Source organism: Mirounga leonina, unplaced genomic scaffold (genome assembly GCF_011800145.1).
Source record: "Mirounga leonina isolate KUSES-001 unplaced genomic scaffold, KU_Mleo_1.0 Mir_125, whole genome shotgun sequence".
Taxonomy (NCBI): domain Eukaryota; kingdom Metazoa; phylum Chordata; class Mammalia; order Carnivora; family Phocidae; genus Mirounga; species Mirounga leonina.
The window spans coordinates 43,347,608-43,371,556 of record NW_023270305.1 but is presented as its reverse complement, the minus strand read 5'-3'; the positions used below and the strand labels follow the sequence as shown (position 1 = coordinate 43,371,556).

The 23,949-nt window shown below is 55.7% G+C and overlaps 1 protein-coding gene and 1 long non-coding RNA gene across 15 annotated transcripts in view; both read left to right on the top strand.

Annotated features, from left to right (window-relative positions):
* DYSF (dysferlin) overlaps positions 1–10,223 on the top strand; it is a 205,145-nt gene extending 194,922 nt beyond the window's left edge. For all 14 annotated transcript variants that reach the window (XM_035001323.1, XM_035001319.1, XM_035001321.1 and 11 more), the window contains 4 exons: positions 567–745; positions 2,156–2,265; positions 3,590–3,737; positions 7,387–10,223. In XM_035001323.1, the coding sequence (XP_034857214.1) occupies positions 567–745; positions 2,156–2,265; positions 3,590–3,737; positions 7,387–7,425 (476 nt within the window). In that variant the 3' untranslated portion in view covers positions 7,426–10,223. The remainder of the gene's footprint in view (positions 1–566; positions 746–2,155; positions 2,266–3,589; positions 3,738–7,386) is intronic.
* Positions 10,224–14,712: 4,489 nt separating this feature from the next.
* LOC118007985 lies at positions 14,713–18,068 on the top strand. The gene is made up of 3 exons (XR_004678532.1): positions 14,713–14,791; positions 14,878–15,054; positions 17,621–18,068. It is a non-coding gene; the product is annotated as an uncharacterized LOC118007985 (long non-coding RNA).
* Positions 18,069–23,949: the final 5,881 nt, after the last annotated feature.

Sequence of the window (23,949 nt, the reverse complement as noted above, 5' to 3'; positions counted from 1 at the left end):
GAAAGGAGATTAGAGTATCTCAGGGACTGAGAGGAGGGGGGAAAGGGGAGTTATTGCTTAATGGGTACAGAGTTTCTGTTTGGGGGGATGAAAAGTTTTGGAAATAGGTAGTGGTGATTGGTTGTATGATGTTGTGAATGTAATTAACGCCATTCGATTATGCATTTAAAAATGGTTAAAGTGACAAATTTTATGTTATATATATTTTACCACAATAAAAGCAATTTAAAAAATGGATGGATGGAAGGATGGATGTAGACAATGGGTGAATGAATGGATTTGTACAACGTAAACTGAAGTTGAGTACGTGGGAAGCTCTGTGAAGGGTGAACGAGTAAGAGTAGATTATTGAGCATATGGATGCGTGAGGAGTTGGATGGGCAGCTGTGTGGAACGAGAGGCGATGGGTGGGGGAAATGAAGAGTTTGTGGAATTTGACCCGTGGCTAAGCGCATAGATCCAAGAGGAGGAGGTGACAGTTTTTCTTGAAACTGTCCAGCCCCAGGGTAGCCCCAGGCTGGCAGGAATCGAGAAACCCTCAGCCAAAGAACCCCTCTCTGCTGCAGGCTCCTTGCAGTTGGATCTCAACCGCATGCCCAAGCCTGCCAAGACAGCTGAGAAGTGCTCCTTGGACCAGCTGGATGACACTCTCCACCCGGAGTGGTTCGTGTCCCTTTTTGAACAGAAAACAATGAAAGGCTGGTGGCCCTGCATGGCAGAAGAGGGTGAGAAGAAGATCCTGGCGGTAAGTGGGCTCCCTCCAGCCTGGTGCAGGCGCCAGACTAGCTTCCTCCTTAGAAATCACTGGGCACAAATCTGGCGCCCTCCTTCTCTCCTGCCCTGCCTCTCCCTGTCTTCCAAGGTACTGTCATGGTTCTCTTCCAGTTCCCAGCCTTCTGGCTCCTTGAGGCTTGCATCCCAGGAAGCCTATTTAAATGGAAAGATAGCCTTACCTCCCTCAGGCCCTGTGTAATTTATGCTCTCCTACTTGACCTCCAGAGATCTGTGTCCTGAGCTCCCCTCTGGGCAGGGCTTCCAATGGAGGACCGGGGAGTGCCTTTCCCATTGGAGCAGGATCTTTTCAGGGACCATCCTTTTACTGCTGTCCTGGCCCAGAGGTCTGCTCAGGGGTACCATGACACCGTGGAGAACTGTCCTTCCTTCCTCTGGAGAGGAAGTGAATCCTGTACAGTTTACTGAGAACGCGCAGGTGGCCGGCCAGCCCCTAAAGTGGACCTTGAAATAAAATACCCTTGTTGTAGAAGGAATTTTAACACTTATTAAGAAATACTAGCACCTCAAAAGAAAAACCAGCAAAGGACATGCATAGATAATACACAAAAGAAGTACAAATGGCCGTTAAACATTTAAAAAGGTTCATTCCCCCTAGTAATTAAAGGAATCATTTTAAATGTGGAAACATTTTTGCCTATTAAATTAGACATTAAAAAAAAAAACCCTAAATGCTCATTGCTGGTGAAGACTCAGAGGCAGACCCCTCGTTTACTTCTGCTGGGAGGGCTAATGGTTTTACCATTTAGGGAAGCAATTTGGTAATATATAGCCAGGGATTTAACAGTATTTATGCCCTTGGACTCTGTCATCCCACTTTTAAAAATCTCTCCTAAAGAAATAAACAGACGCAATTAAAAATGTAGTCTCTGGGGTGTTTTTTTGCAGCATTGTTTATAACATCAAAGAGTTGGAAACAATCTAAATGAACCAAAATAAGTGTTTTACTAAATAAATTATGGTCAACCATCCCATAGAACATTTTACAGCCATTAAAAAGCAAACTTTAAAGAATATATAATTGTATAGTGAAACAAAATACTTCTAAGTGAAAGAAGGAAGCTCTAGAATGATACAGACACAGTGACATATTGCATATACTTGCAGAGGAAAATAGCTCTAGTACATAAAAATATGAATGGTGCTCATCTCTACATAGTAGAAGTATGGCTGATGTTCTCCCTTAGACATTTCTGTAGCTTCTAAATGGTCTACAAGGAGCAGTAGTGCTTTTGTGATTGAACAACCCTATATCTTTAAAAAAAATAATAAAGTGGCTCTCATGTCTGTTCTGGCCAGATTCCTCTCCAAGCCACGGGGCAGAGCCTTTGTGCACCTGATCAGGTCCCCTCTGTCCCCTCAGGGCAAGCTGGAAATGACCTTGGAGATCGTAGCAGAGAGTGAGCATGAGGAGCGGCCTGCTGGCCAGGGCCGGGATGAACCCAACATGAACCCCAAGCTTGAGGACCCAAGGTTAGTGCCCAGCCCTTGACCCCTGATGCCCAGGGGGCTGGGAGGGGTGGTCCAGGAGGCACCCATTGCATAGCCATGCAGAGGTCACAAGGCCCACATGACTCAGAGGGGGACGTGACTTGTCCAAAGCCACATGGTAAGTTCGGGTCAGATGACAAGCATCACGATGGGGAGCACTCCTCAGCTAAATTTGAGAAGCAGGGGCTGTTGGGTTGGTGTTGGTTGTGTGCTGAGCACATGGTCACATGCCATATATACGTCATGGTATGGATCCTTCCCTGCTGGGTTGTTATTATCCCCATTTTACAGATGAGGAAACAATGTCAGCAAAGTTAAATAAGGTCATTCCACTGGGAAAGTGAAGCTGGAATTCTCACACCTGTTCTGATTGGCTCTGGAGCCCAATGAAGGTTTTTACCTTGACCAAGCTGCCTTCTGTGGCTCACCTGTGGTGTCCATATGGCTTTCAAATGGCCTTCCAGCCGTAATTTGGCCATCCATGAATCCCTGTCTTCCCTACGTCCTAGGCCCCTAAAAGATATAGACCAATCCAGTGGATGTTGAGGCCTTGAGGGCAGTTACTGGGGGCAGGAGGATGGCTGTGGGGGCAGCAGTGAGAGCTGCGTTTGCTGGGTCCCTCCCCACAGCCCGGCTCGGGTCACACTTGGCACAGACGGGCCGTTTATCTCGGCGAGATCCCCAGTGCCTGGGGCTCTGAGAGGTGTCCCTGCCCAAGGATGTTGGGATCTGGGTGCAAAGACAAGAGAGACCCAGTACACCCAGTGACGTGCACTCCAGTGTTAAAACAGCCATTATTGAGACACGACGCCCTGCACGCTCTTTGAGTTGGCAGATGAGCTAGGGGAAGGTTTTGAGGTTCTCAGCTGTGAGTGAGAGACAGTCAGCTTGCCGGGTTCACTTCCCACCATCCTTCCCTGACCATGGAGCAGCCCTGTGCATCTAGGCAGATGGTTTGGCTTAGCTGGGGCTCAGGGGGCCGTAGCTCACCTCATATGGCAGCCTCTCGAGCCTCTGCCCCGCTCCCACATCGCTAGTCTGTGATTAAGTTCTGGGTCAGGAAGGGGAGCTGGTGGCTGAGAACCAGGTCTCGGAGGGTGCCTAGGGCTTGGCGGCACCGAGAGGAGGAGGGCAGCCCAGGCAAGGCTCTCGCTGCGGCAGAGGCTCAGAGAACAAGGGAACGCAGAGGACAAGGGCTGGGGCTCCTGGGGCCAACTGTGGAGGGCCAGGGCGGTTTGGGAGCAGGGTTTGGAGAAGGCAGCGCGGGTAGGGGGTGCCCTGCTGAGCTCTGGGGTCTCACTTCCAGGCGCCCTGACACCTCCTTCCTCTGGTTCACCTCTCCGTACAAGACTGTGAAGTTCATCCTGTGGCGGCGGTTCCGGTGCGTCATCATCCTCTTCATCATTCTCTTCATCCTACTGCTGTTCTTGGGCATCTTCCTCTATTCCTTCCCGGTGAGTCTTGGAGGAGCCCCTGGTCTGATGAGGGAGATGGAGCCCCTACTCTGGAGAGTCCCCAGTGTGGTAGAGACAAAGCCCTGGCCTTGGGACAAAGTCCTACTCCTCGTCCAGGGGGTGGGGGGCGGCTGAGTTTTTGCCTTCAACAGAGAGACGTAGCTGTCCTCAGCAAGCCCCTAGACTCTGTAATCCACATTGGCAGAAGGTGAGGCCCCTTGGGCAGGGGTGGGCAGGGGAACCTTCTTGAAGGAGCATGTGGAAGTCGGTCTGGAAGGGAAAGGTAGGTGTGGATGGCAGAGCAGAGGGGAAGGCCCCCTGTTTATAAGAATGGCACCTGCTGAGGTCCAGAGGAAGGGATGTCCTGGTGCTGGGAGAGGGTCTCTCAGTGATCGCCTGAGGACCTTGATGGGGTGTGTCCTGCCTCCTGCAGTGGGGTGGGTATGGGGGACGGTGTGGGTGGGCAGGAGGTGGGCCCGGGAGCCTCTCACCAGGGCACATTGGCGGTGCTGGTAGGAAGCCAGCTGATGCCCGGGGAAGGAGCCTCGGGGGGCCACTCTATCGAGGGTTGCTTCAACCCCCCCCCTCCCCGCTCCACTGGGCCCCTCCCAGGAGGAGTAACAGGGCCTCTGTTCCCTGTCTGTGCTTCCCCGGCCCTCACAGCTCATCAGGGAGCCCCAACGATGCTCCAGCCCCCACCCCACCGTGTCTCTGGAACTTCAGACCTTGAGGTGTTCCCAGGCTGATTCCTGATTTTTAACGTTCTTTAAATTTTTAAAAAACTTTCTCGTATGCGAATTTCAAATTGATATAAAAGTAGAGAGAACGGCATGATCAACCCCATGTCACCTGGTTTCTAATGGCAAAGAAATGGACACTCAGTGAAGGGAAGGGGCTGGCTCAGGGCTGCACAGCTCCTGGTCCTGGGTTCTGGCCTCTGTGGGCCTCAGTCCTGCTCAGCACCAGGCTGCCGGCCAAGAGCACGGTCCCCACAGCAGGCAGTCTGCTCTGGGAATTACCTTTACGGGTCCGTGTGCTCTTTGCTTTGTGAATCCTCCAGGAGGAGAAGGAGGATGGAGAGCTCTCTCCCACTGTGGCCGGCGAGGACTTATACGAGCAGCGCGCGTCTCCTGCAGTTAAAACCCCAAAGCCCTCCCCTTCAGTCCCTCACATCATGGACTGTGAGGAATAGCAGGGAGACTGTCTGGCCGGGCCGTCCAGGCCCCAGCTACTCTCTGGACCATAAGTGACAAAGGAGGGTCTAGAGCCAGGATGGCTGATGTGTCTGGCTGCAGCCAGGCCCTCTAAGCCGGCTGTGGTCACTTGGAGCGCCATGCTGAAACGTGTTCCGGGAGGAGTCACGGCTAATTGGCTAACTGGTTGCCGACTAAGGAGGGTCCAGGTGGTAGGGACCTACCTGCAACATGTGCAGCTTGGGGGCTCTCTTGAAGCAAAGCAAGACGAAATCACAAAAATCACCGATACGGGCCCACGGAGCGCACGTGCCATGTGGCACCCTGGCATCCAGACTCGGGCTCCGTGTCTCCCCGCACCGGGGCAGGCCTGGGTTGCCTGGTCGGGGAGGCATGGTTCCCCTCGCCGGCCTGTCCTCCGGCTCTCGTCCTCTCATTTTGGGTATATCTGGCAGCCACTCAGTTCAGGCGAGGGCTTCATTAAGCACAGGGTGTGTGTCTGGGAGGTGAGGCAGTGTGGCGGGGATGAGGGTGATGAGCTCTGTGCCACTGGGGAGCGTGGTTCCCGGGAGACACAGCGAAGCGGGTGAACGAGGGCCAGGGTACTGCTCAGTGCTCCATCCCGAGGCCCGGGCCGGGGGAGTTTAGGGAGAGGAGAGCTGGCACAGACCCTTGCTCCTCAGGGAGGTGGTCTGCGGGGCAGCAGCAGGGGGCTGGTAAGAAATGCAGAGTCCTGGTCTGGCCCTAGGTCTGTGGAGGAGAATCTGCACTGGGCACATTGAGGTTTGCGAATCGCCGCTGTGCAGGACGGAGCTCTGTGCTTGGAGTCAGGTGTCGGCCAGGCTCGGGCTCTGCCAGTGACTTCCCCTGTGACCTTGGCGAGGCTCTCCCGCCCACATGAGAAGGGGTTTGGGACCCGCTGGGACTAGCACTGTGTTTAGGGGAGCTCTTTTGCCTTCCCTGCAGGTGCCGGACATCAAACCAGCCTTCTCCTGAAGAGCTAAGGAGAGGGCAGGGGCGGGTCCCAAGTGTCACCACTGCCCATTCTGTGACTAGCTCCAGCTCCTGGCCAGCTGGGCCCTGCCCTGCCAGGCACTGGGGTAGCAGGCCAGGCCTTCAGGGGCCCGGGGAAGGAGGGCCTGCTCCCTGGCCAGGAGAGAGAGGGGAAGATTTCCAGTCACTGCCAGCTGGCTGTCCTTCCTCCCCTCTGGGCAGCCTTAGCCCCAGGCCCTGTGGGCAGGAACAGAGGAGCACTTAGACCAATAGCCCTGCTCAGAGCCCCTCCCCTCTCTTGTCCCCCAGCTGCGGCATTACTCTCCTTGAGTCCTGCTGGAAATTGTCCTCTTTAAACTACCAACTCTGCCTTCCCTCTCCCAGAGGTGCTGTGAGAGCCAGATCCTAGGTGAGGGGGGCCAGGGCTAGAGGGGCAGCACAGGCCTGAGGCTGCAGACCTTGTTTATTTATAGGTCTTTGCTACTACCTAGGCAAATCCTGCTCCCCTCCAGCCAAGTCGCCCGATCACCTGGTGGGTCCTAGACCCTCACCTGGCTTTTAGGCCTTGGGGGCCGAGGGTCTGAAAGAGAGGGGCCCAAAGCCAGGGCTGCTTCCCTCCAGTTGGCCTAACTTCCCACCCTCTTGGAAATTGCCCTGGGAGGGGGACATGGAGGGCAGCCTGTCTGATTCCTCCCAGCTCCCCCCGAGAGCCAGCCGGGAGCAGGGCCAGCGTGGGGAGGCAGGAGGCGATCTGGCGGGGAAGGAGCGGCGGCTTTGTTTCCAGAGTTGGCTTTCCCGGGCCGGCGCTGGGGAACATACTGTCCCAATTAGGAGCCTTGTGTTGTGTTGTATGTGTTTTCATGGTTTTTTTTTGGGGGGGGGGGGGAGGAATGGGGAGGGGAGATTCCTGTCAGTCCTGCAGCAGGCAGGGCTTAATCAGGGGTGACCCATCTCCTGGGCTGACCTGCATGGTAGGTCATCCCCATACATCCCTCCCCTCAGCCTTCTCTGTCTGTTGGCTGGATGGGAGTGTGGTGGCCAATGAACCCATGTGGGTTCCCATGTGGGGGTATATGGGAGGGGCTGGGGAGAATCATGGCCATGCCTTCAGGCCACCTGTCTGATAGAAGAGGACAGGACAGGCCTGCCCCTGACCAGGCCCTGGATGATCAGAGTCCTCTTGGCAGGTGGCTGGAGCACGGAAGTGGGCCTTGGGTTGGTAGGGGAGGAGACTGAGCCACTCAGCACCGTGGCCCCAGGTTGGAGGGTGCAAGCAGAGTTTCAGGAGGGTGTGGGCTTGTGTGGTTGGCGAGAGCCCCGGGAAGTGGGGTGTTGAGCTGAGTGTGGTGTGGGGGGTGGTGTGGGTAAGGTGGAGGCAGGTGGTTGAGTAGGTGAGCCTCCTTTCCTAGCTCTCGCCCCCTGGCAGCTGTCATCATGTGTCCCTGCCTCTTCCCTCCCTCCAGAACTATGCGGCCATGAAGCTGGTGAAGCCCTTCAGCTGAGGACTCTGGCCCATGACTGGCTGCCTTCTCCACCCAGCTTAGCCGAGCTCCTCCAGACCTCCAGGCCTCACCAGCCAGCAGACAGACTGGTACACACTCCAAGAGCTGGTGACATTGAGTCCTGGGATCACCCTCGTTTCATCATTTCTTTTGCCCCCGACCCAACCCTTTTTGGATCAGCCCATATGTATTTCAGTATAAAACAGTTTGAACCACAGGGCCATGTTGGTGTGTGTGTCCCCGTAGTGCCTGAGTGAGGTGGGGTTGTGTAGAGGACAGCTGTGTCTGGCTCGCTGGGCTGTGAGTCGGGCGGGGGCCATCTCTGGCTCGGCATTCTGAGTGGAACTTTATCCTTTGACAAGACTGGTCGGTGTGCGTGGGCTTTGAGGTTTGGTGTCTGGTCCTGGAGAACATTCCCCTCCTCCCTCTCCCTCCTCACTGAGGCTTCTCCTCTTCCTTTCCCAGGCTGCGCTTTGATTAGGCGGGCGGTTACTGTACCTTCTGCTTTCTTTGACCACGCCCAGGAAGACGGTCCACTTTATCCAAGTGGAGCACCATGGAAAGGATTGGGCCAGGAACTCTCCAGGCAGGGAGGGCTGCTGGACCTTTGGCTGTGACCTTATCCCCCACCCCACAATTTTGGGATTTCTTGTGACTCCGTCACTCTGTCACTCTGCTTCCTTACCCTGCTTAAAGATCTGGTCTGCACAAACACACCATTTTCTTGTGGTCTGAAGCTTAGCATTAGCTGCGGGTCTGTCTTCTCCTGCAGGAATCAGGCTTAATCTATGGGGGTAGCAGGAACGTACTTAGAGAAAAAGCAAAGAGCGTGAAAACATCGTGTTTCCAAAACAGAGGCCTCTGCTTCTCTCGCCTGAGGGGCTGGAACTCTGGAGCGCAGCACTGGCCGCCTCCTCTCCTGTTCCCCAGGAGGGCTTCTCCTATTTCCCGCTGTGAGCCTGCTCCCCTGGCCCAGGCCCCAAGGCCTCAGCGTGATCCTTCCAGGGCACTTGGCTCTTCCCTGCACTGAGACCCAGACTACGGCCCTGCCTTGTCTCACCTGATTGGCAGACTGGGGTGAATGGCACAGGGCTGATGGCCTGGACCCTTTCGGGTGAACTATGCTTCACAGAGTGATTTTCTCTTCGGGAGAGGTTCAAGATGGAAGTGGCCCTCAATATCCAGCTGGGGAAGATCTGAAAGGCAGGGCAGGAGTCAGTCCTTCATTAATTCATTCATGCTTTTCATTCCTTCATTCATTAAAGAAATGTGTGTATGTGTGTGTACCGGGCAAAGTGCTAGGCTCTAGAGATACAATGTCGATCAAGATAAACATTGGTTTTTAAAGATGGTTCCTGCCCTCCCACATCTCACCACTGAGTGGGAGAGGAAGATAGATAGATAGGCAATTACAATGCAGTGATGGATGAGCAGGGATTACAGGGTCAAGGGCAGAGAGTGGGAAAGAAAATGGAACAGAGTATGTGAAGACTGGCCAAAGCCAGAAATGAGTTCAAATATCTGTAAGAATTTCTGTGTGGGCCCCGGGCAGTGGTTCTCAACCAGGGGCAGCTGTACCCCTCAAGGCCTATTTGGCAGTGCCCGGAGATGTCGTTGATTGTCCTGGCTGGAGGGGGGCGGCTGGTGAGGGTGCTCCTGGCATCCAGCAGCTGCTAAACATCCTTCAAGGCATAGAACAGCCCCCGCCTTCCCCAATTAACTATCTAGTCCAAAACACTGTTCCTGTTGCTATTGAGAAACTCTGGCGTAGAGATAGTGGATTCTAGAGATACTGAAAATTAGACTTGATGGGCCCCGGGGGAGCGATTGGCTAGGGCTGGGAATGGGGTGGGGTGCGATAGGAGATACTTCCAACTGGGATAAATCTCAGTTGTCTGGCTTTATGACTGCTGGTACCATGCATGAAGTCAGTTTCAGACGAGAGAGTCCAGACAGATTTAGTGCACAGTCACAATACCCTTCCTGTCCTCCATGGCTCCCTGGTGATGGTGTCTCTCCTCCCTTCACAAAGTTCTAGAAAGCATCGTCTGCATTTGTGTCTCCCTGTGCTGCTGGACCTTTGGCTGTGACCTTATCCCCCACCCCACAATTTTGGGATTTCTTGTGATTCCGTCACACTGTCACTCTGCTTCCTTACCCTGCTTAAAGATCTGGTCTTTACCTCACCCTCACTCCTCCACCCACTGTGGTCTGATTCTATGCCTGCGGCAGACTCTTCTCTCTTCCTCCTTGCTGAAAGGATCCTGGGGCTGTTCAGCTTTCACGACGGCCAAGTGCCCAGAGAGAAGCCCCGCCCCCGCTCCCGGGGGGGATGTCTTCTTAGATCAAACCAATCACGGTGATGCCCGTGATTTGGTTTAGGGAGACGCAGGTGACTCGTTTATGATCAGTGAGACCTGAGGGGGAGGTGGTGGTGGTGGTTATGGGCGGGGGGTGGGGGGGTAGGGGGTTGGGAAGCAGCTGGGAAAGTTGCTAGGAAACTTTATGTCCAATAACAAAGGACACGCAAGGAGGCACATCGTCATCTTCTGCCTTTGAATCTTGTTTGTGGAAACCTGTAATGACCGGAGCTATGGCAGGCATCTTGTGATCATGAGGGGACAAGCCTGAGGAAGAAAGCCAGCACACAGAGAGGATGGCAAGGACCTGGTTCTCCATGAAGCTGTCGAGAAAGAACCCACTCTGGAGCTGTCCCAACTTCTGGTTGTCTTGTTACACGGGGTCATAAATTCCTTAGTATTATTATTATTTTTTAAATAAAGTCCTTACTGTTTAAGCCATCTTTGATTGTTTAGTGTGCTACCCACAGCTCGCACCGTGCTCACTGGTAAATTCTGTGCTCTGCTGAGCACTCTTCTACTGCGCTGCCAATAGCCAGGGCTCCCCTGTACAAGCACCACATCTAAGACGTCATGCGTTTATTATTTATTGTAACAATTTTCCTACAGATGGCAGTAAAGTGTTTTGTTCCAATAAAATCAGTGTGTTACGATAGTTTTCTCATAGACGTAAACTACCTTGAGGGAGGGGCTCCTTTTTCTCATTCACACCGGCGCCCCGTCTTGCCCCGGTTGTTAAAGCTCTCACCACTTGCCCTTCCAGCCTCTCAGCAGCAGCCGGTGGCACCGGATGTTCCTCTGCTTCGTGATACGCTTTCAGTCGTCGGCTTCCATGAGCTCGCAGCGGTCCGCCTTTCCTCCTCTCTTTCCAGCCATCCTCTGTCGGTCTACAGTGTTCCCCAAGCTCTCGCCCCGGGCCCCTCTTCTTCTTCCACGGCACGCCTCCTGGGCAACCTCATGTGTCCCTGTGGCTTCGATTGCCACATCTCGATTACATCTCGCCCCCTTTCCGCTCCGCGCTGTAGCCACGTCATCCACCGTCTGCCCCCCGCGGTCTCTCCCGGGGGTAATTCACAGGCGCCGCCAGCTCGACACGGCCCTCCCACTCATCATCTCCGTCCTCCACCCCATGGAAACAGCTCCTGCTCCGCTCTTCCCTCCGTACCCTCGGTCCCTGGCACTGGATGTGTGGGAGGCATCCATGAACCTTACTTCCTCTTCCCCCTTATCCAAGACACGACCAGATGCCAGATTCTGGCTCTCGAATCTCCCTGAACCCATCTCCTCGTCCCATTCCCATCACTTGCCCTTGCAGTCAGATCACCAGCAGCGGCCTCGTGGAAACCCAAGTATCGTTCCTTCAGTCCTCCTCCTCTCCGCTCCCTGACCCATTGTCCACAAGCAGTGGAACTGAACCCGGCCTGCGTCTCCACCGTCCTCAGGCGGGAGGTCAACCACCCTGGCACGGGGCTCCTCCAGAGGCCACGCCTTGCTTGCCTTTCTCTTGCCATTTGCCGTCTCTCCCTGTGCTCTGCGGAGCTGAACCCTGGGCAGACCGGCCTCTGCCCATCACTCAGGTCACCGCCCAGCCCTTCTTCTGGGGCGTTTCCCCTGATGGGCGCTGGTGCGAGCAGCCACTGCGGAAAACCGGGGGACTTGATTCTCTCGGCCTCCCCCCACCCTCAGTCTGCGCCTCCAGGGCTGAAATCGCATCACAGTTCTTAATGAGATGTCTGCTTCCTTCCCAGAAGGGACTTTACTGAGCATTTCATGGAAAGTTCTCTTTAAATAGCCAGGGCCTCAGAGTCATTTCAAAATGGGTTTTTATGTTCTGACATTCAGATAGTTCTCAACGTTTGAGATCCCTTCTTGCTGCAAGGTGGAGAATAACTCTCATCTGTTAAAAATGGTTCAGTAAAACTTGATAAGCCTTCTGTATCCAGAATACTCAGCTCCCTGCCTTTATTTTTCTCTGATGGTGTTTTTGAGAGAGGCGCTCTGTGTACATGCGTGCACGCACGTGCTCACACACGCATACATGGACACACCATTTCTCCACATAGTGATCCCCAGTGTCTGCCTGAGGAAGGGACAGCCAGGCTCCAGCCCCAGGCTGATCGTGGAAATGTGGAAAACCAACCACTGCCCCCAACTCCAACCCCCCAAACACACATAAGCCAGCCTTGCAGAGTGAAGGGACATGGAGCTGGGGTCATCGATGGAACCCACAATGAACTATTGGATTATGAGGGAAATGCGACGTGGGGCTTCCCCAACTTGATTGGGCAGGACCAGTGCAGGGGGTTTGTCTCTCTCTTCCTCCCTTCCTCTGTTTCCAGTTGAATAAGCCTGAGAGCCAGTGGGGAGGGCAGAAGGGTGACAGGGAGGGTGGACAGACAGAAAGAGCTGTAAGCACAGCCCTGGCCTGCCCCTGGGCCCACACCCCCCTCCGCAATTGGCCTCCACCTCCAGGGAACCCAAATGTGTCTCAATCCTCTCTCCACGTGTTTCATAAATGTGGGATTATGGGATTTCCAGAGGAGCCAGGTGGGCATCCCCTGACGGACACAGGGACAGCCCAGGAAACGTTTCCTGCTTGCCGAAGAGAACCGGGGGAGGGCCGGGTTCGGCCTGATGTGCTTGTCCTTAAATGGCGGCTGAGCTACTGACGTGACAATCCGGAGCTTCCCTCTCCCCCTTTTCCCATTCGCTGCTGTGCCTTCCTCGGGGCCATCCGGCTGCAGCTCCTATTCCCTGTGGCTTGGCCCGGTGGGGGTTTCATCCTGTTTCTCTGCCTTCGTTTTGGTCTTGGTTTTCCATGGTGTGTGTGTGTGTGTGTGTGTGTGTATAATGTATGTGTGTGTGTAAAAGAGAGACAACAGATGAGACAGATGTAGGGAGAGACAGATTCATGGTGAGGGCCAGAGGCAGAGACAGGCGAGCTGGAAGACTGTGGCAGTGGGGACAGGAAAGAGACCAGCACCTCACCCAACTGCTGGAGCATGTCCTCCGCTGGCTCATCATTCCTCCAAGGGCCAGAGCCGGCTCCCTTCTGCCCTCCCCACTGGCTCTCAGGCTTATTCAACTGGAAACAGAGGAAGGGAGGAAGAGAGAGACAAACCCCCTGCACTGGTCCTGCCCAATCAAGTTGGGGAAGCCCCACGTCGCATTTCCCTCATAATCCAATAGTTCATTGTGGGTTCCATCGATGACCCCAGCTCCACGTCCCTTCACTCTGCAGGGCTGGCTTATGTGTGTTTGGGGGGTTGGAGTTGGGGGCAGTGGTTGGTCTTCCACATTTCCACGATCAGCCTGGGGCTGGAGCCTGGCTGCCCCTTCCTCAGGCAGACACTGGGGATCACCATGGGGCCCCCCGAGAGCTCACCTGTGCCCCTACCCCCAGCCTCCTGGGCCCACTCCATCCCTCTGCTGGCTCAGGCCTATGCAGGAAACTCTTTCCTTTACTTCTGGCTTCAGCAGAGATGTTCTGGGATCTTTTCAAAAGGAACTTGACCAAGAACCAAGGGTGAGACAAAAGACCCAAATCCACAAAGAAATCACTCACACTTATAATGGGTAATGCTGGTACCTTTACTTCTTTGTAATCTACATTTTCCTCTCCTTTTCCTGGGGCACTCTTACTACTCAGGCTCACTATCCAGAGACCAGGAAGAAGGTGTCAAGAGACCCTTCAGGACAGGGAAGGCAGAAGGATAATACTGTGTGAAACCCCAGGAGGGCACCCCTCTTGGGTCTCCCTGGGGGTGGGAATGCAGAGAAGCCTGTCCTGTGAACACTCCCACTGAGGAGACCCAAACTCACCTGGAAGACATATGTCTGGGAGCAGAGCTTCGAGGACCAAAAGGCTTCTTCCGTCTGTAAAAGGATTCCCAGCCTGACAGATTCCTGGTCAAAAGAGATTTTACTAGAGTGTGGCTTTTATTATTTAAAAAAATTTTTTAAGTTTTTATTTAAATTTCCAGTTAGTTACCATACAGTGTAATATTAGTTTCAGGTGTACAATATAGTGACTCAACACTTCCATACAACACCTGGTGCTCGTCACAAGTGCACTCCTTCATCCCCATCACCAGAGCGTGGCTTTTAGAATCAGGCGCCCAGCGGTTCAAGCCCTGCCTCTCCCACTTAGCTCTGTGACCTTGGACACATCACTTTACCCCTAGGCCTCTATTTTCTCATCTGAAACATGGAATGATGGTGGCCTTTCCCTCACTGGGTGTGGCAGGGACCACCCGAGATGATGCACAGTACCTGACACAGAGGGAGTGCTCCCTTTATTTTGAAAAGGAGCTCTGGGCTGACCTGGGTGTTGGGGAGGAGGGAGAGCACTGAAGAAGAAGACAGGGCAGGTGAGAGATGGCTCCCCTCTCCGGGGGGCTCCTCCAGGCTGGGGGTGATGGTGAACCCATTTCTTTGCCTGGGGCGGGAGGGTGGGGGGACTGGGCTTGCTGCTATTGGAATGAGGGCAGGGAGTGGGAGAAGACGTGTGGCGCCCATCACACCAGCCTGTCTTGGCCACCATGTCCAGGCTTTCCTTTTGTAGCAAAGCAGCACGGTCTCAGTTACTCCCCTGGGGCGTTGGGTGAGCCGGCGGAGAGTTGCCCACGAATGACCAGCCTGGGCATGCCTACAGATGCACGTGCAGGAGGACTCCCTCTGCCCCACACAGACCCCCTCTGGCAGACGGCTGCGTCCGTCATGCTCAGACCCTCCCAGGAAGCCCCGCGCTCTCACACACAGTCATGCATGCGGGCGCACGCACGCTCCCAGCGTGCACTCAGGGCACACATGCTTTCTCTCCGTGTGTGTGTGTTTCACATTGTCAGCCAGAATGCTCTGGAAACCTAAGCAGAAAGGAGCGTGTGAATGTGGCCATCATCAGGGATAAATTAATCCCAGACATGTAAAGGGTTTTCTTTTTTCATTCTCAGCCCTACTGCAAATTCAATTATGACTCTCTGCCAGCTACTGAAATGAGGGGACAAGTAAGTACGTGGCTGAGCCTGGAAAATGGGGCAGGGCAGGCGACCCTTCTTGATCCACACCCTCATTTCCCTTCCCTGCTGTCCAGGATCCAGGAAAGAGTTGCAGTCATTCCTGGATCCCCCCCATGGATCGAACCTTGGGGCAGCAGCCAGGTGCCATCCGAGGACGGAGAACCGGCGGAAATCGGGCTGCGCTCAGAGCTGAACGAGGAGATGACTGCGTGCGGGACCAGAGCATAGGCGGGCAAAGGCTCCCCGATGAGGTGAGCGGCCCTGGGGCCTGGCAAGCCCTCATGGAGCGCAGGTTCGCCCATCTAGGGAGGACAGTGCGAGTCCCAGACGCACGCCTTGACTGCGTCCGGGGGAGAGAGACTTGGCGAGGGGGCCCCGAGGCCAGCGCTATGGAGCATTGACCTTGTCCCTCTCCCTTGCCCTCCGTGGGCAAACCTCTGCTGCTGTCGCGGCTTCCAGCACAGGCCTGCGTGCCCGGAGTGCGTGCGGAGACGGCGCTGGCTGCGCCCCGCACGGAACACTTCCACGCGGCCGTGTGGGTTTCCACGCCGCTTTCGGAGCTCCGTTAACCAGGCTCTGCTCCTTGGAGCTGCACCGGCCCCCCTCAGGCCCACACCGCCAGGCGGGGCTTAGCTAGCGCACCTGGAGGTGGGGGCCCAAGACTGTCCCTCGAGCAGTCCGCTGGGGCTGGGGAATGCGAACAGCCTCTCCTTGGTGATACCCTTCTTGCGGGTTGTGGGAGCCTGGGTTCTTCCTGTCTGCCCCACACCAGGAAGGAAGTGCATCCCCTCTCAGACTGAGGGCTGGTCCTCTCCTTTTAGTCTTCTAGAGGCAAGCAGCAGGTGGGGGAATTGAGCTACTTTCAGGGGGCTTGCAGGCGTGGGGGGGGAGTTGGGTGTGTTCAATTCCACGAGAATTCCTGAAGGTCAGGTGAGGCTGGTTTTGAAAGAGGATGGGTGAATTGGCGGAGACCGGATTTTACATGAGGGAGTTGTGTGTGAGGGGGTAGTTAGGGGGTTTGAGGCTGGGTGGGAGCAGGTAGGTAGGAATGGCCCTGGGACCCTGAGCTGAGAGCTGCCTCCACCCCCCGACTGGAGGTGGGGGCTCTTCCTGCCCCTCCCCCGGGGCTTCTGGGGCCTCTTACATAACCCAGTTCTGGCCCAGGGAGAGCTGGATTTTCACAGTTCGGCTCAGGCTGCCAGAAGAATGAGAAAAATGGGCCTGAGGGGACACCTCCACCACAGAGAATAGGAGGAGGAGGCCAGGGAGGGAGGCCAGGCAGCCAGGGATGTGTGTGTGTGGGTGTGTGTGTATGGTGTGTATGCATGTGTGATGTGTGTGTGTGTGTGTGTGTGTGTGTGACAGAGACAGAGAGAGAGAAAGACAGAGGAAGAGGGGAGGCTGTCTGTGTCAGCCCCTGGTCGGTCAGTGCCAGCCTTGGGAGCCGGGGTCCCTGCCCTGAGGACTGCTGGGTGGGGGATGCTGCACTCCGTATTAGTCAGGCTGTCTCAGATGCGTGGGACTCACCTCCCACCGGGCCAGGCTCTCAGGCCTGCCGCCCCCAGGACAAGCCCATCCCTACCAGCAGCTCTCCTCTCCTGTTCCCAATGGGGTAGGGAAGCTTGGGGAGGGGGGAGGGGGAGCCCCAGCTCTTCCTTGGCCTCTGGAGTTGGCTCAGTTCAGGGGTGAGGATGAAGCTGGAGGCTGGTCAGAGGGGGAGCCCTTGACCACTGATTGCCAACTGCAAGTCAGGTGCGATACAAGGCACATTGTCACCTTTAATCCTCACCTGTGAGAAGTAGCTATTTTGAGCCCCATTTTAGAGACCAGAAAACCAAGACTCAGGCCACAGGGCTGCTGATGAAAGAAAGGCAAGTCTGGCCATGTTGACTCAGAGTGCTTGCTCTTTCCGCGCTCCCTTCCTGCCCCGCCACAGGCCCAGACCCTCCCCTGCCAAACCCCAGTCTCACAGCTGGTGACTTTCAGCTGGACCCAGAGCCCCGGCTGGGTGTGGTTGGCATGGGAATGAATCAAGGAGGGACAGTTGTGTGATTGTGCGTGGAGGTAGCGTGGGCACTCTGAAGTGTGCGCAGGCTCTGCTCTAAGCTCAGAACTCTTGCCCTTGTAAAAGTGCCCAGTCAGGGGGCCAGACAATAAACAATTACAGGTAGTAAGAAGGGAATGTGAGGAGGAAAAATAAAGCAGGGGGAGGAGATAAACCTGTCTATGGGTGGCGGGGGTTGGGTGGGGTGTGGAGTGGCCTTTTTCCATAGGGTCTGGGGAGAAACCCTCTGAAAATATGACATCAGAGTAAAACCTGGCCGAAGTGAGTGAGCCATGAAAAACCCGAGTGAGAGCGTTCCAAGCAGAGGGTACAGCAAGTGCAAAGGCCCTGAGGCAGGAAGGAGTTTGGCTTTCCGGTCTGGTCATACTGTTCACTGCCTGGGAGTTGCCTATCATCTCTTACACAGCTCATTTTCAACTCTTCCGGACCAGGGAAAGCAGTGTCTCAGCAAGTGTCATCCAGTTCATTCCTATCCCTCCCTGTGTTGCCCTTGCCAGGAATGAAGTGGGTGCCCTCACCCACTCTAGGCTAGGCTAAGTGTGGCACAGAGCCTCCTTGGCTGTCTTCTTTCCCATGATTGGCCACTTGGGGGAATGCTTCCAGTGTTCACACTCCTCACTGCCCACTCTAACCCCTGGGGGGATTCGGGCAACACGCTATTTCCAGATCGGCAAGGGTGACTATTTATTTTATTTTTAAAAATAGCTTTTATTGGTTTTTGTCTTATTACAAAAGTATTATGTTCATTACAGAAATTTGAGAGAACGACCAGCAGCAAGAAGAGAATAAAAGAGCCACTAATCCCATCACCCAGAAAGACCCACTGTTGGCACATAGGTGTCTCTAGAATTTTCCATCTGAGTACGCAATGTATGTTGGGATTTTTAAAGAACATGATCTCACTGCACACTGGGGCTTACAGCCACCATCCTGTGACTCTCCATCCACCTCGCTGAGCGTGCTGCTACAACATGGTTTTATGGTTCCAAGACAGTCTATCATGTAGATAAGCCACACTTTATGTAGCCAGGCCCGTATCGATGGACTTTAAGGTAGTCTCCTTCCTTTCTTTTTTTTCTCTTTTCTTTTGGAACATCTTGTCCACAGGGCTTTTCACTGGCCATTCTGGGAGGCTATTTTGAAGTGTCTAAGCAGTCCTTGACATACGAGGTGGGAGAAGTCTCCTCTGGTTGTCAGAGATCAGGACGGGGGTCTGGGCTGAATGACCGGGTCCCTGTTTCCTTGTTTAGGGCAGGGGCCCCTTCGGTCTCTCAGCGACCCCCAGGCAAAGGCTGAATCACTGGGAACACGGAGGAGAGAGGACTCACTAGGAGAACTAGGTTTTCCCGGCAGCTGTCCACAAACAGTGCTGCTCGTGGAGGAAGGCAATTTCTGGGCTGCCAGGCTGCCCACAAAGGCCTGGGGTGGGGTTGGGTGGGGAGGGCTGGAACCGACGGGGGTCTCTAGAGACCTCAGGAGGTGCACAACCCTTCACCGGTGTATGAGGAGAGAATATTTACAAAATTTACAAAAATTTCCCAGTATGTCATGTTCAGATCCATCCTGGACTCTTCTTAGGCCACGTGACAGATGGGTACAGGTTTTATGCCAAGTAAATAGGCGTCCTGAGGGCAGGGGTCTTAGGAGCATAACCCTTGCTTATCAGCTTCCTGTGTATTAGCTTTCCGAGTGAGCCTGGTTAAGAGGATTTACAATCACATGATGGGGATTTCACTAAACCAGCCCTCACAGAGATGGACACGGGGCTTGGAAAGACTCCTGCCCTGAAACACTGATGGGAGATAAACGAACAATGTGAACAGAAGAGGACAGCAGAGTGAGGGTAAGCTAACAAGGCAAAGCAGGAATGCCGGGCAGAGCTGACATGCATCTCCTACCCCCGCCCCGCAAGGGCTCCTCGGACAAGTAGAAAAACAAGCACTTCCTTAGATCTGACAAGAAGTCAGGGATCCGAACTGAGATGTCACAAGGACTAGGAGATGGCACACGTTGAAATTAGGATTTACACCTACTACCTGTACCAAAGCCGTTCTAAGTAAGCACAGAATGTGCCCTGAGAAACGAACTCATGGCAGTCGTACTGGATGTAATTCATGGAGAGAGAAATCTGTTGGGAGTGCAGGCTCTCCACTGATAGGGTTTTGCTAGTAAAGGGCCCGGAGACAGCTGTCCCAACAGCCTCCAGCACCAGGCCTGGCACGCAGCAGGGCTCTGGAAGCTTGTGTGGGGCTGACCTGTTCTTTGTGCATGTGTGTGTGTCTCTAAGAGGTTTTTATGACGGCGTAAGTGTTCCGCTCACCTCCCATATTTGGAGTACTCTCCCCTCCTCCTCCTGCCCCTTCCCCCAACTTTTCCTCTCATTTATCCTCTCCTGCCAGTGGGTGCCCCTGCCTGACCCTCATTAACTCAAAGTGTAAAAACCATTTGTCTACAGCCCCCGCTCCCCCTCCTCCCCCAGCTGGTGGCTGGGGCCAGCGCCTTCTTTCCTCCCATCGGCTGTCTGCACTCAGACCTCTGTGGTTTATGAGCTAGATTCGAATCTGCTGGGCCCCCTGGAACAGGCAGGACTTGTTAGGGGACAAGCTGGGGTCTGCTCAGAAGACCTATAAAGAGTGAGCGGTGCCCCCGGGGGAGCCCTGATCTGCCGTTCATTCCTTAGAAGCTGACAGGGACGCCTGAGGAGGCTGCACACCTCCAAGGGCTCCATCCTTAAGGACAACGCCATAGATGGCGCCCCCCGCCCCCCCGCCCCGGGCTGTGTGGGACATAAGCAGTGCAGTCATGTGTGCACATTCTGTTCACTTCTCTCCTTCCCACCCCTGCCCTAGCCTCCAGGGTAGTCCCTGCCTCGGGACCTCTGCCCCCAGCCCTCTCACCTGGAGGGGCTGACAGGGAGGAAGGGAACTCTACAGAAGTGTTTGCTACCATGTCCAAGAGGGGATGGATCAGGAAGAGAGGCTGAGGAGTGAGGCCGGCGGCCTGTGGTGGCAGACTATCCTTAAACGAAGAGGGAGCCTGCCCAGAGTGCAGTACAGGGCTCCTGGGCGCTGTGGGGTCTCCCCCCCGCCCCCGGCAGTCTCAGCAGGCTGCCCAAGGGGCCGGTTCCTGCCTTCCTTAGGGTAGCCCAGCAGGGTAGGCAGAGGTGAGCCGAGTAGGGCTGGGGGGTGTCTGTCCTCCTCTCCCATGCTGGCAGGGGCCCAGAGGAATCCAGGAGTTAGAAGTGGATCCAGGGCTTGTGGCTGGGAGCCCAGCCTGGCCCTGCACTAGAAGGAGTTTGAGTTTTCATTACTCAGGGGGAGCCACAAATTGTCTTGACGAGCGTGGTTAGGTTTATGTAACGTAAACACCCCAGCACACAGCATCTCCCTTGCGGGGAGGACAGGTGGGGGCGTCGTATGCTGGCTGCTGGAGGCACGGGGTGGGGACGAGCTGGCCTCACTTTGAGGCTGGGTAGGGGCCACCCAAGTGGGGTGCCAGGCTGGTGCAGAGTCTGAAATCCCCCCAGCAGTGCTTCACTCCCTGGCTTTAGCAACCACATCTCTTGGCTCCTTATTTAAAGGTTAACCCACACTCCACTTCCAACTGAGGGTAACTGAGCAGGTGTCCCCAGCAGGGTAACTTAGCCAAGGCTCTCTCTTCCTCCTCTACCCTTACGAGCTTCGATGGGCCAGAGCATCCCCAGGGACCTGGGGGAAGGTGGGTGGTGGTCCTTAATTAGGAGTCGGTGTGGGGGTGGGGGCTGGGCTCCACGAGTCTCTGGCTCTGTTCCAGCCCAACCGTGTCACACCGCAAGGACCTGAGTTAGTGTTGGGAGAGCAGAACTGGAGATAGATATGGTGCCCCCCTGGGCCTCTCTTAGGGAGGCTATCTTGCTCCTTGGCCCAGCACAGGCCTGACCCAGTGCTGCTCGGGTGGGCTGCCTGGGTGGCCCTCAGCTGCCATGGCCTGCCCTCCCCCCTTCCCTCCTGACTGTCCCAGCCCAGGCCCTCACTGGCCCCTGTGGTGGCTGCTCTGGGACTCACTCAAAGCCACTGCTGACCTGCCTCCCCACCCCGCCTGTGTAAAAATAGATGTTTCTACCACGGCCACCTCCGCAGCCTCAACTTTCTCCTACTTGAGCTCCTGCCAGTGCTTGCTCAGTGAGTGGAGCATGAATTGCAGGGCTGAGCCTGGCGTCAGGGCCCCGCTGAGAAGCCTAGCTGCTCCTGAATGCCCCATTGTTCCTGGAGGTGACCCTGTGTGTCCCTCCTCCAAGCCTGGGGCCTGCACCACTCACCTCCCCGTCGCTTCCCATTCCCTTTGGCTTTGTGCCAGTCCGGCCTCTCAGCTCCTTGCCCTCCACCTCGATGAGAAGGCATGGTCCCCTCCTCTATGGACGTGTGACCTGTGCATAGGGCCCTGTGCTGAGAAGGGCCCTCCCTGCCTTTGACTTAATGCTCTCCTGTCACTGCCTGAAATTCTGAATACTTTGTGAATAAGGGGCCCTGCATTTTTATTTTGTACCAGGTCCTGTGAGTTATGTAGCCAGGTCTGCTCCCTTAGGAGCCACTAGTCTGATGGGGGAGACCCAGGTCAAATGGGAGAGGCACATCCTCTCCCTTAGGGAGCCAATAGATTGGAGGAAGAGGCATATACTGTCCAAAGGGCAGACCAGGCCAATGTGGGAGACATAATACTTGCTCTCAGGGAGCCTCAGGCCACTAGCCCCTGAGCTTGAAGAGACCTAAGATTAATGGAGAAGGCAGTGCCTTTGGAGGACACGTATTCCGAGGGGGGAGGTGAAGACTCCATAGTCAAATGGTGGAGGCACAGCCCCTCCATGGAGACCCTCAGAACCTCTGGCAAAGATCACAGAGACGTGAGCAGCAGGGTCAGCCCCAGCTGAGACTCAAGGGCATTCAGGTGGGCATGCGGGATCCGACCAAGAACAGGGCAGGGGACCCCGGGGCAGGTGCTGATTCCTATGGGAGCTGAGGAGGGGGAGAGCTTGGGTCCTGGCAGGACAGGAGGGGAGCTGATGGAGAGGAAGGCAGTGGTGCTGATGCTGGGCATGGTGCAAGCTGCCTGGTGGATGGCAGGGCCGTCCTGGAAGGGGTTGGAAGGATTTTTCTGAGGGCTTCCGGCAGAACAGCAGAGCTTGGATGCTCCTGAGGATGGCAGTCCCAGAACAGCATGAACAGCAGTGTTCTCCATGCTGGGGATGGGGTGAAGAAGTCAGCAGAGGCCGGGAGCATGGCAAGCCCCAGGGGGCTAGAACCATAGAGGCCCTGGGACCCACTGAATTTCCTGGGGGCACATAGGGGTGAGGGGGCTCACTGGGGTACTGTAGGAGGAGGAATGCTAATTAGTGACTGGGAGCAGGGCTACCTGCCTCGCAGGTCCCAGGGAAAGCAAGTAAATGGCAGGAGCTCTACCCTGGCCCTTGAGGGCCAAGCGATGACCACAGAACACAAGAAGGCATCCCTAGGAGGGGGGAGGCTTCCTGGCAGAGGTGGCCCAGGGGGTTGGACTTTTGGAGCTCTGAGAATGCCTCTGCCTGCCCCCAGAGCTCTGTTTCTTTAGGGGTGGGTGTGCATTGCCCTCTCCAGGCTCCTGGTTTACCATGACCCCCATGGGAAGCCCACATGAGGAGAGGTCTTTCCGGTCCCCCTCACCTCCTGAGTTGCTGACGTGCTCATGGGCAGAGACCGATGGCAGAGAGGGTGAGCCGTGGTATCTGTGTGAGGTCAGTGCTTTGCCTTGGAGAGCACCCCTCCTCACTGAGAGCCTGGCTGGAGAGTGCTGGCTTGTCTCTCGCAGCTTCTTTGGCCTGGCCAGGGCAGCCAGACCTGGGGGATGCTTCTCATGGTGTTCCCACCAGGCAGGATCCCGGGATCCTGGGAGCACATGGAATCCCACCCGGGGCTGTGTCCGTAGAGCTGTTCTGCCCCTGGACAGCCCACCGGCCGGCCGGCGCCCCAGGGAAGTCTGTGAGAGGCCCTCCTGGGGAAGGCACGTGGGCGGCCACTGGGGCTACAAAGCTTCTCAGCCATAGCCCGTCAGACCCTACCCTCCTGGGGAGAGAGCAGCACCGCGCTCCCAGTGCATCTAGGCCAACCCCCCGAGGCCAGAGGCAGCAAGGAAGTGGCCTAAACCTGCACAGCCAAGCGGGGGAGAGAGAACACAGGACTTCATGCGTCGGGCCCCCAGCTGCCGGTTGGTCTGAGCGCCACCACCGCATTCTTGTCGCCATTCGGTCATTCGGTTAGCAAGCGCCCCCAGAGGGTGTGCTGAGCTCAGAAGCTTGCGTAAGGAGGGCAGACAAGCGAGGCAGATTCTGCCTTGGCCTTCAGGGAAGCAGATAGATCTGCTCAGGCAGGTGCCCCTGTGCCCCGGAAGGCTGCTTTGGGCCAGTGGGGGCCAAGGTGTTGTGGAAGGTAGGGGCTCTCTCGGAAGGCTTTAGGGGGCAAGGCTTCTCCCCAGGGCTTGTGAGATGGGAGGACGGGGGAGGCAGGAGTTGAGGCTGAGGGCTGAGGAGACTAGGGTTGGTAGGGGGACCTCAGCATCCAGCTCTCCCCTAGGACTGCGCCCAGGACTGTGGGCCTGACCTCTGCTTGACCTCCCCTCTCACCTCTGGACGGCTGCTTCCCCGGGTGCCTCCAGAGGAAGTGTCCCCCTTACCTCCCCAGGCTCCCACCTTCTCCTCCCCTCCCTATCACCTCCACTCCAGAAGGAAACCTTCACTTTCCCCACCTGCCCCTCTCCTCTCAACCTCCAGCATCTGTTGGGGAAATTGGGCCATTTGAAGAATAAAGGAGAAGGCAGGAGGGAGGAAACTCCCGTCTGAGCCCACAGCTGGGGTGAAAACCTGCTCCTTGTTAACACCCTGAGTTGGGACCAGGATGGGGGGTGTCCTGCCTCCTCAGTCCTCCCACAGGGACCAGGAGGTGAAAGGCATGCTGGGAGATGTTAGCCAAACTTATTGGGAGCAGATGGGAAAGGATGGCGGGAGGGGCAGGGACGTGAAGGAGGAAGAGGGTCACCCTAGGCGTGAGGGTTGATGGGATTATTCGTGGGGAAG